General features: G+C 37.8%; 1 protein-coding gene across 2 annotated transcripts in view; it reads right to left on the bottom strand.

Moving 5' to 3' along the window:
• Nucleotides 1–12,545, bottom strand: part of NR1H4 (nuclear receptor subfamily 1 group H member 4) — an 856,459-nt gene that overhangs the window by 640,792 nt on the left and 203,122 nt on the right. For both annotated transcript variants that reach the window (XM_044087787.1, XM_044087788.1), the window contains exon 3: nucleotides 11,760–12,122. In XM_044087787.1, the coding sequence (XP_043943722.1) occupies nucleotides 11,760–12,122 (363 nt within the window). The remainder of the gene's footprint in view (nucleotides 1–11,759; nucleotides 12,123–12,545) is intronic.

Consider the following 12,545-nt stretch of genomic DNA (forward strand, 5'->3'; position numbering starts at 1 on the left):
ACTTATAGGAATTTTTTTGATCTCTTTAATATACCAGTCCTTTTATTTTAATAATGTATGATGGTAATATCCTGTGATGTATTAGACTGTCAATTTATAAAATAATATTATGTTCTGATAATGGACATGAAACTACTGAAACTTCTTTGATATGTGATAACTGATTGTTTGAGACAAAATGTTATCAGTATTTGTTTGTGTTCCAGATCTATAGGAATAATGAGTAAATTGAAGTGAGTTTGTTTTCCTTAGCTTATATATATATATATATATATATATATATATATATATATATATATATATTTGTCTACCAGAAAATATTGAAAGCCGACAATATCGAATCTCACATCGTCAAGATAAAATCAATGAAAACTCACTTGAGCGAAAGATTGGATAGGTGAAACTACTCCCAGAATAAGTAACCTGTTGGCCAACAAGGTAAATTTTGCCCTTTTCTCAACTGTAGTATGATCTTGGAGTCAGTATATTTAATTAGGGGTGTGTGCGTGGGGGTTTCTGGGGTATAGCCCCCCACCTGGGTGGGATGGCAATGGTGCGGTTTCATTTTCCTGACTTTTTGTATGAGTGATTACTTACCCTGGGAATAGATTCATTGATCTAATGTTTTGCTGAAGTGAGTTTTCATTGCTTTGGTCTAGATGTTGTGGAATTCGATATTGTACGATTTCAGTGTTATGAAGTAGACCCATATAAATCCTTTAAATCCATTAGATTTACAAAATTTGTTAAGTGTTTGCTGAGGATGTCATTCTCAGCTTTCTATCTGCAGTGGAATCTTGCCTGATAAAATTCAATAAAAATCACCAGCCATTATGACTTTCATCTTTCGTGTGATAGGCTATAGTATCTAAATAACTTTTTGCATCTTTAGTTCTGACTCCTGGAATCCAGTAATAGTGCACCAGTATATATAGTTCTGTGTTCCACTCAGTTACAGCAATGTTTAACATGCCATTTTTATCAACATAGGTATCTTTTACTTTAGGCATTTCTAGTGAGTTCTTCCATAAAATAAGGGTGCCTCTTCTTTTAGCTTGAAAGCCAGAACCTGCGAAACTCAAATCATTCTTTAGTAAACGTTTACTTACTTCTTTATTAAACAAATGTGTTTCCTGTAGAAATACTATTTGAGCTTTATGCAATTGCGTTTGGACAGACTCACTGTCTTTACTGAACTATTCAATCCATTGATATTAATAAATATGAATTTAAAATCAGACATTTATATACGAGAGAGAGAAAAAAAATCAGGTATGACGAAACTGCATTTATGTACAGAACTTATTATATACTTTATATATAAGAATATGAAATCTTCAGCTAGGGACAAAACTTTTGAAACGAACGAAAAAATCACTTAATGATATAACCCTAAAACATTCTACCATGGAATGACATATTCCTAGTTTGTTGAGAAAGACGAACAAACTCCCTCTCAAACTTTCCATTAGACTAAGAAAGCTTAGCTCATACTTCTGATTCATATTAATGTGTCTCATTTTTTAGTCTGCATCATCTTAAAAAGCCATTCAGCGAGTTACTATGAATAAGAAAATTTAAACAGGTGTTCAGAATTTTTTATTTTAAATCACCCAAACTGAATATCTCTACAATCATCTTTCCCTGTATCTCACATTATCACCCTGGTCTACTATAGTGAGGAAGTCAGTTGTTATTTTTATATTTATTAATTTATAGGTCAGATTATTTTATATTTTTCTATTTTATTTACTATGTGTAAAGTTGTACATAGGATCATAAGTTCATAAATTAGGAACAGGCTAACAGTCCTTGTGGGCTATTCCAAGCCCAGTCAATTACCCCATGTGAGAATCAAATCCTGCACTTTGTACTTATAAGGTGAACACCTTCACCACTTTGCCAAACTCCCACCCTTATGGATGTATTTATATTATTTAACTATATACATATTTACTTACTCTCTTTCTATTTTTGTTTGTATACTATCTTGTACTATTTTCCTAGGTTTTATATTTTAGGTATAATCCTAATGTAGAGTGTCATATAGTAGAACATTTATATTTACTCATATATTTGATACTCTTTAATCTAGCAGTACTGTTAGAATCAGTACTGTTTTTTACTTAAATGTTATGTCTAATAGTATCTAAACAAACATCTGAAAACCTTCCCTTTTAAGCTTCAAACTTTCCATAATAAACTGGTCTGAGATATTAAGTTTTTTTTATCATTAAAAAGAGACAATAACAGAGAAATACAATCCTAATTTTTATCAGACGTGTTATTTTATAGGCTAGTATATAGACTATCATTATGATATACTGCAAGCATTCAGAAAGTACAGTTGTGTACACTTACCATAAATGTAGATGTTCAAGTGTATTCACTGTTGCAGTTATTACATTGGGGTTATCTGCCTGCAGGTAGCCCTCAGTCGGCCTGAATATCAAAGTCTTGGGTCTTGCATCAGATGCTGTCTTTCTTCCATGACGTCAGGTAGTCAGGGGTATAAAGCATGCAGCCGACACCATTACATCAGTTTTTCTTTACCCAGATGTCAGGTGCCCCCATAATGGGAAGCAATTATATACAAGGTTACACCTCCAACAAAAAGCAAATACATCAGAAAGCTTAAATACACTTAAACAAGAAAAAAGGTATAGCCTAGAGAAGTCAGGGGGCTGGATGGAGGGTAACCAGGACTGCAACAGTGAATACACTCGAACATCTACATTTATGGTAAGTGTACACAACTGTACTATGTTCTTCATGTTTCACTGTTGCAGTCATTAAATTTGGGTATATTCCCAAAACTAAGGAAGGGAGGAGGCAGTTAGAGAACATTAGGACTAGCTATTAAGCCCTGCAAGACTGCAGTGGCAAAACCAGCTTTGGATTTAAAAAAAATAAGCAAGTGGTAATGCTTGGTGAAGGTATGTACAGAGCTCCAGGTAGCAGCTTCTAGGATGTCCCTGGTAGGGACACCTCTGAGAAAGGCTGTTGAAGTATATGCAGCCCTGGTGGAATGTGATCTTATCCCCTGTGGGGTAGGTTTTCCATGGTGCTTATAGCAGAAATGAATGCAATTGCCTATCCACTTAGAAATGGTTTGCTTTGAAATAACCTTCCCCTCTGCCCCTGCAGCAAAGTCAACTAGCAGCTGTTCAGTTTTTCTGAGAGGCTTAGTCCTGTCCAAATAAAATCTAAGTTGTCTGTGCATATCCAAAGAGTGCAGAATTCATTCTCCTTTGTTCTGTGGATTAGAAAAGAAGGTTGGCAAATGAATGGACTGATTAAGGGCCACACTGGATACCACTTTGGGCATAAAGTAAGGATTGGACCTGAGGGACACCCTGTCTGTATGGAAGATGATGAAGGGCTCCACTGCCATGAGGGCCTGTAATTCAGACACTCTTCTTGCTGAAGTGATGGCTAGAAGGAAGGCTGTTTTCCAAGAAAGGAATTTTAACTCTGCAGTTGCAGCTGGCTCAAAAGGAGGTAGAGTGAGCTTTTCCAATACAAAGTTAAGGTCCCAGGCTGGAGTAGGGGCTCTCCTGGGTGATCTTAAATGTTTGGCCCCCCTGAGGAATTGTTTCAGCAGGGGGTGAGAGAAGAGGAGTGGCTCAGTATTATAATGTGCTGAAATGGCTGAGGCATGAATTTTAATAGATGAGAAGGAAAGGCCCTTGTGAAGCATCTCTGTTAAGTATTGAAGAATATGTGGTAAGCTAAGCACTGCTGTGCCCATCCCCTGAGTCTTGCTCCAGGAACAGTATCTTTTCCAATTTTCAGCATAGGATTTTCTAGTACTATGCTTCCTTGCCTCCAGAATGACATCTAGCACCTGCTTACTGAGGGATGGTATTGGAGAGCTCACGTAATTAGCCAGGCTGCAAGGTTCAGGGTTTGAAGCTGGAGGTGCAAAATCTGGCCCTCCTGCTGGGACAGCAGGGAGGGGTCTGAGGCAGGCGCCATGGTTCCCGTAGTGACATACTGCGCAAGAGGGGGTACCAGTGCTGGCATGGCCAGTCTGGTGCAATGAGTACTGTCCTTGGTTTGTCCTGTTTGATCTTTAGCAGAACTTTCAAGAGGAGAGGCAGAGGGGGAAAGGCATAAACTGAGAGGCTTTCCCAGGTGAAGGACAGGGCATCCACTTTCCAAGCTTGCCTGTGGGGAGTCCTTGTGCAGAATTTGTCCAATTAGTAGTTCTGAGGGAGGCAAACAGATCTATCTCTGGGCTCCCCCACTTGTTTCTCAAACTGTTGAATATCTTTGGTTCCATTTTCCACTCGTGTGGGTCCATGGGATTTCTGCTTAGGTCATCTACCAGTGAATTTAGCTTGCCTGGCAGTTATTGAGCTTGTAGGTGCACTTGGTAGCTCAAGGCTGTGTTCCACAGAACCATAGCTAGTCTGCAAAGAGGGTACAAGTGGGTTCCCCCTGCTTGTTTATGTACCACATAACAGTGGTTTTGCCTGTCTTTACCAATAATTGTCCTGGAAGATTGTGGTCCTTGAAGGCTGTCAGAGAATTCTGTATGGCTAACATTTCTTTTTGATTGATACGCAGGTGCATTTGACTCGGGTTCCATTTGCCCTGAATGCACTGCCCTGCCAAGTGAGCCCCCCATGCATAGTCTGATGCGTCTGTTGTTAGGGTTTGGGCAGCAGGGGGTAGAGTGAATGGCAGTCCCTTGTTGTGGTAGCAGGCCTCTGCCCACCAAAGGAACTCAGTCTTTATACAAGGAATGATAGGAATCATTGATTCCAGGTCCGGAGAATGTTGACACCATAGGCTTTTTAGATACCATTGTAGTTTCCTCATATGCAGTCTTGCATATGGAATTAGTAGTATGCAAGATGCCATGAACCCCAGGGCTTGCAGTATTTTTCTTGCAGATAGCTGGGTCTTTGTGGCCAGTAGTTTGAAGTAGGCTGTCAAATAAACTTGTTTCCCTGGGTGAGGTAGGCCATCTGGGAAGATGTGTTCAAGCATGCTCCCAGGAATACAATTTGTTGGCAGGGTACCAGATGAGATTTCTTTTCATTTATGGAATACCCCAGTGACGTTAGCAGCTTCTTTACAAATGCCAGATGATTTAATAGCATGTCCTGGCTTTCTGCTTGAATTAGACAATCATCCAGGTATGGGTATATTTGAATATTTCTTTGCCTGCAGAATGGATCTAGGCACTTTGTGAATACCCTGGGCGCAGTAGATAACCCAAAGGGCAGTGCAGAGAACTGATAGTGCATGTAGCCTGCTCTGAAGCGTAGGTATTTTCTGCAAGATTCCCTTACTGGAATGTGCAGGTAAGCTTCCTTTAAGTCCAATGTTGCCAACCAGGCATTTTTACCTAGCATGGGGAAGCAGCTGATGAAGAGTTAGCATTTTGAATTTTGGGACTACCAAAAAGGCGTTTAGAATAGAGAGGTCCAGGATAGAATGCCAGGAGTTGTCTTTTCTGGATACCAGGAAAAGTCTTGAGTAAAAACCTTGTCCCCTTTCCTCTGCTGGGACAGGTTGAATAGCCCTGATACTTAGAAGATAGAGAACCTGCTGTTGAGCCTCTGCCCACTGATTTGGGGGTAGGTCTGGCCAACCGTTTGGAGTTGGTAAGGTGTGGAAGTGGAATCTGTATCCTTGGGAAACTATATTTAAAATCCATTTGTCTTGGGTAATGATTTCCCAGTTTTTTGCATGCTGGGCGATCTTTCCCCCTAAGGGAGTAGGCATTTGGGCAGGGCTTGGAAGGTTTAAGGTTAAGTCATTGTGACAGTTTACCATAGTGGGGTGTGTTACTACTTCCAGCTTTGGAAGTAGGAGCCCCCACTACTTAGGCCTGTGAGTACCTTGAGACTGTAGCCTAGGTGGTCTGCTTTTCCTGGGTTTGGACTGAGAAGGTCTGGAAGAGACAGGAAAGGACCAATTCTTAGAAGGCCAATGCCTACTAAATTGTCAGTCAATAAATGCGATATAACTGGTGAAAAATGAGTGTCCGGTTCCAAGGAAAGAGACAGAAAATACCAAAACTGTCGTTTATTAGTACATCAGGTTAAGCGCTTTCATCTATCCTCCATAGACTTCTTCAGAACACCATTTCTCAAACTAACAGCCTTTAAATAGCACTAATTAATTCAAATTATCCAATCCTGTGATACACCAATTTGATCTCATGAATATTAATTTCATGGATACTGAATGACTCATCCTGACATGGATTCTCATAACACAACAACCATTTAAAATCATGAAAATACATATAAAATAACTAAACAGTTATATAACTGTTTACGCATGATATAAAATTCATAATATTCAATAATAAAATTACATAGTAAAATAAAAATAAAATTTTAAAATGTTAAAAATATCTAACACAACTATTAGTTGTGTCTCACAATGAACACACAAAACTGTGGGAAACTTGTAGCTCAATGAGTATAATCAACTTGGAACAACACATACCCTACTATTAATATTACTTTTTTCTTACCCATTCTAGGCCCTTAACAGGCTTCCCCTAATTAAAGTAATAAGGTCTTCAGCCATTCTTATAATTTGTTTTTTAGGCATATGGGCCTGACCATGCGGTTTGGTCGTCGGTTTTCAAGCCGAGGATCAAGTTTTAGGCCTTGAAGAAGAAGATGGCATTGGTTTGAAATGCAAGTCATTAGGCCTGAATACACCCTCAGAAGCTGGTGCCTGCACAGTGGCTCCAGACCCATCCAAGGTAGAGACATCCGCAGGTTCCATAGTCGAAGAAGCATCTTGCGGCATACCGGACTCTGAATAGGTCTCAGTAGAGGTCTGCGAATCTGAAGTAGTGGGTATCAGAGGCTGCAAAAGCGCCTCACTGAGTACCAGCGAACTGGCGACTAGCTTAACGGAAGCGTTGTTGGCAGCTTTGGACCTATGCCGTCTGTCTCTGTCTTTATCTTTCCATTTTCTCAGAATGTCGGTAGTCAGATGGCTTACCGAAGCCATTTCTGGATAATTAAATTGAGTACTGAAATAGTTTGATACATGAACCGATGATGAATGGTTCGAGGATTGAACAAGGCACAAAACCGGCAGTGAGGGACATCGTAGTCTGGGCCTAAGCAAGGAATGCAGTACGAATGAAAATCTTTATGAGGTATTTGCTTTCCACAGGTAATACAATTGTTAACTTTTACTGACATCGGTTTAGAGCAAGAAAAAGGATCCCCAACGGAGTACTAAGCTTTTTTGAGGACTTCGGGTCTGAAACTCGAAAACAAAAATTTCAGGAGTCGGACGACCGGCACTTGTGAACTGCTTCTGCTTTGGGCACCGTGCGACGAGAAAGACTGATGTAATGGCGTCGGCTGCATGCTTTATACCCCTGACTACCTGACGTCATAGAAGAAGAGACAGCATCCAATGCAGGACCCAAGACTTTGATATTCAGGCAGGCTGAGGGTTACCTGCAGGCAGATAACCCAAATGTAATGACTGCAACAGTGAAACACGAAGAACATCTATTTAATAACTGACAGTGGTTTAGACTGCAATTCACTGTGTTTTGCTTATTACCTAACCTATATTAATTGACATCTTAGCATATGATTCAAAATAGTAAGATTATTTACTTTTAGACAGGAAGAAGTAACCTGGACAGTCCTTAGAATGTTAGAACTCCCATAGCATCACAACAGTGCTCATGAATCTAATTAAGCATCTTCAAGCTGGTCGTTATAACAACAGCCTGCAAATGAACAGTTTGTCAGCTACAATTCATACAAAAGCATTCACAAGTGAATCCAATATACCTCTACATTACACATCAATCCCTCAACCCCTTCCAAACCACTAAAAAAAAAACAATAAAAATATTTCAAAGTATATTAACCACTAGAAAGCTATTGTATTTCAAGAAATAACATTTAATGATTCAGTAAGCACTATTTGTATGAGATGTTTAATATAAAGCAGACTGTCATTTTTAAAGGAGACATAGAATATTGACTTCCATTAAAAGAATGACAGTTATGTGTTATCTGGATCTATGCTCAGTCATTGAATTAAAATATCATCGTATGGCTAATAATCAAACGTTAAACACCGAACATGGAAATTACCAAACAAGCTTATCTATGAAAATAATACCATTGAATGGCCATAGTTGGCCAACAACCAGGAAGTACCACGATGTGTTAGGAAAGCTAAATAAACCCTTTTATAAATGTGCCCTGTTCCCTACTGTAGTGCAAGCTAATGTACAAAAGTCTTTGTCAAATCTTATAGAATTTCCTTCAGTCTTAACTGGATAATTAGTCCATGCAGCTTTTAAGACTACATCCTTATCCTGAATTGAGAAAAATCTTATGATCACTGACCTCGATGAAGGTAATCTTTTTAAGATGAGTTAAAAAGTGATCTATGTGCTCTTTCGATGCCAAAGGAAAAAGCTACAGGCATGTTCAAAGTTTTAAGCTGCCAGGTATTAAGGAATTGAATCAAACTGTCTCCCTCTTCTTTTTCAGGAATCCCATAAATCTGGAAGTTATTCCTTCTAGATCTGTTCTCTTCCATTTTATCCCAACATAAGTTGTTTTGTTTCAGAAGAAATTCAGTGTTATTCTCATTTTCAAGTAATCATCCATCAAAATCAGACATCGCCTCTTCTGTACTCGGGATTTGTGATGATTGTTGTTTAAGAGGTGCAAACAATCATCTCAAATCTCAGCACTTTGACTTGCTTTTTACATCCCTCTTTGAAATTGTCCATTTTGCCTTCTAATTTATCTGTCTTTACAGATAACTCAATGATGTTATTTATTATGACCTGTATGTCTTTTTTCATAGTACTATCCTGTACACAGGTTCATTCTGAGCCAATTAATTCTTTCTAGTTTTCTTGACAGGAAAAAGCAATTAAAAGAGTTTCATACGTGTTATTTTTTGTAGTAAATCTTTCAGCAGATAGTCAACTTATAAATCCATCAAGTTTCAAAATGTTCTATTTGAGTTTTTAGTAAAACATCCTGTCAGAGATGTTAAACTGAAGCAGAGCTAAAAAGTGCTGTTAACTGCTCATCATCTTGGCCACACCCCTCATTAGCATGCATTTTCTGAAGGAAATTAAGTCTAAAACTCAAAAGTATATCAGTATTTAGTGATTTCAGTCCTTGGTGATTTGCCAGAAAACCACAAATTCTATGAGGAACAGACCAAAACAATTAGACAAAAATCTGGACATTCTGCAAATATTTGACAGTTTAGAGCTATGATTATCAAGACAGGGGACTTAAAAATTTGTTTTTTCAAGAGAGAGAGAATTTGGAAAAAAACAGTGGTTTGGTCTTTTTTTGGTTGAGCATGAGTTGTGAGTAACACAGCCATGTTTCAGTGGCTGTTAAAGCTTCCTGAGTAATATTTTGAAAGTGTACCGCATTGTCAGATGTGCATAAGAATGGAATAATCTGCATATTGTATTAGGGTGACCTGTTGTGTGTGAAAATGTTAAAGAGGAGGGGGACCATGGATAGAACCTTGGGGTACACTGGTGGTTACTGACAGGTAAGGAAAGAGCATGGGGTGCCAGTTTACTTATTGATATCTACTGGACAGGTAGCTTTGGAACCATAGAAGAGTGGGTTGAGAGAGACCTAGTGAGGACATTTGAAGTAGACGTTTGCTGTGACAAACTCTGATGAAGGTTTTATACAAGTCTAGAAATAAGAAAGAGACTAGTTTGACATTATCTCTAGCTTTATTCAAAGTATCTACATAGGTTATAAGGACAGTGCTAGTACTATGGGAAGGATGGAAGCCATGTTGTGGCATACATATGTACACTGGTTATAAAGAGTGCTGTCTGCCACCTTACCCCCACAAAAAATAAACAATTTAACACACTTCCAAAACCCCTCAAACACAGGATATGCAAGCAATTGAGCATCCTATCTCTTTCAAATACCTAGGCATAATCATGGACCCTAGTTTAAACATGACAGTGTACATCAACAACATAAAAGACAAAGTAAGCTTACACTCTTCAGATGCCCGGAAGAACTGAAATCAGGAAAACATCTTTCTACCTCAGTTATAATATAACATTTCATTATTGGCCATTTCTTCCACTAAGCACCTCAAAGACTTATAAATATTTTCTCAAAGAAATGTTCAGATTTATGCTACTGTCTCCTAAAAATGAACACAACTGTCATACTCTATCATGTCAAGTGGCAGCATATAAAGGAGGAAGCACACCTATTACTCCTCTGCCTTGGTTATAAAACACTGTACAATGTATCCACCCCATCCATCCATATACTGGACATCAAAAACACACCATACCGACATCACTCACTCATTAACACTACTCAAAGGAACTCAAACTCACTCTCACCCACTGAAAGTGCTTTCTCCACTCTGACACCCAAACCATGAGACTCCCTCCCAGCATAAGAACTCAATACATTTCCATACACAGTACATTCAGGAAAGAACTAATAACTCACCTTAGAAAGAGATCCACCTACACATACTTTGCCTGTCCTCCAGTAACATAAGACCACCAGACAGCCCATGTATCCCCTACTTCCATGTATATATTATGCTATGTTAGATTTTTAACTTCAGCTTAGACCCTTCAACTTGATACATATCTATGCAGTACCCCTACCCCTACTGTTCTGCCTCACTAAGCTTGATCCCCTACATTGCACCACCACAGTTACCACATCACCTTAGTAACCCTAACATATATCAATCTACTACAACTAAGACCTCAGCACATGACTCTCAGACTCTCACACCTAACAAACAACTGCTTGAATCTTCCTTACTACACTGTATATATGTTTATGTTAAGCAATTTTTCATTTGGATTGACAGCTTAGACATTACAAATCTATGCATGCTTTTCCTGGTTTATTTTTATTAATTTTATACAAGTGGACCCTCAACAGGGAGCCCTGTACATTTTTTGATTTTGTTGTTCTTCTTTTGTATTACCTTTTATTTTTTTTCAACTGTAACTCCTAGGCAATGGCTGAAATTGTTCATAACTGACCAGTCTTCTAACCTTGTCAAGAAACCTAAATAAATAAATAAAACCAATAGACCCACTAAATAACAATGAACAAATAGTGATGATTAGCTATGCTAACTGTAGTCAGCTAACTATGGTTTTTATGTCTATTTTGATATTTCACTTGTTTCTGCAATGGTAAATCAAGTAAGGTTGTGACACATAATTTAATTTAAAATGCATTAAGTTTATTTTATTAAAAACTTTACTCATTTATGCAGCTTAGGGGCTGGTGAAATTTATCCATATATTCCACTAGTACTATATTACTTCAAAAATTAAAAAGAACTGAATAGCATTTACAGTAAAAACTATTGCTTTTCTATGAATGTCTCTATTTGCTTAGAAAATGTTATAACAGAAAAGAAATGGAAATAATTATTTTAAACTTTTGCACTTTCAACCTGGAATTGCATTACAGACATGAGAGAATATTCTGTCCTACTAAGATTTGGACCTTCTAAAGAGGATCAGGCCATTGATCTAAATACTTCACATTATAATTTCAAAGCCTACAATTTTGAATGCCTGTAGCATACTTTAAATTTTCATTTTTGGAATTGCAAGCATTTCAAATTCTTGTTCTCACAGTTTTGATAGGCAGCCAATCCAAAAGATACAGACTGAAGCCATATATGTGATATATACTATCTCAAACTCCTGGCTGTGAGTTCTCCATTTTTGTGGTGGGTCTTACCTTTACATCCTTCACAGGTGAGTGCATTATAATGATATCCAGAGGCTTTATCACCACAAACAACGCAGAGCTCTTCTCCTTTTATCCTTGTTGCTGTATGACCTTGTCTGGATTTCTTGCTTACAGGTATATTCACTTCTTCTAGTTCACGTGGGAAACAATTTTCAGAAGGTATTTTCCTTAGCTCATACATTCCAGGGGAATACCAGTCATCTGGGTACTGTGTGTAGAGGTCATGGCTAGAGTAACATGGTGGTGTGGCCACAGGTGAATGAATTGGAGGAAAATGTAGGCTGGAATATTGGCTATATGGAGACACATCTGGATCTTGTAGTGGAGGGCTGTTTTGGTCCTGCAGAACATCTAGATTAAAAAAAAAAACATATGATTAAATCAAAGAATGAAACAACTGTTCCTAATTTCATGATATTTATTATACAGACAATGATAGTATTTTACTTACGATGACATTTTGGTGGTTAATTGGAAGTGTTGATATTAGACATTGTGGTTACAAGTGAACAATAAAACATATATAATGTTGTGAATCAGAAAAATGTGATATAGTGTGGCTCATTGTTAGGAGGTGCTTTTTTGTCAGTAAGTACTTATTTTTTGTTTAATTTGTTTATTAATTTAATATATATACAATATATACAAATATATATACACAAAGAAAGGAAGATAATTCAAAAGTACATATACTATTATATAGTACTGAATAAATCATGCCTCTAGAAAAAAAACAGTTCAGACAGCTCAGTTAGTACTTCTAATGGCTGTTGC

This window comes from Protopterus annectens, chromosome 11.part0 (assembly GCF_019279795.1).
Source record: "Protopterus annectens isolate FY-2018-M chromosome 11.part0, PAN1.0, whole genome shotgun sequence".
In the NCBI taxonomy this organism is placed as follows: Eukaryota; Metazoa; Chordata; order Ceratodontiformes; family Protopteridae; genus Protopterus; species Protopterus annectens.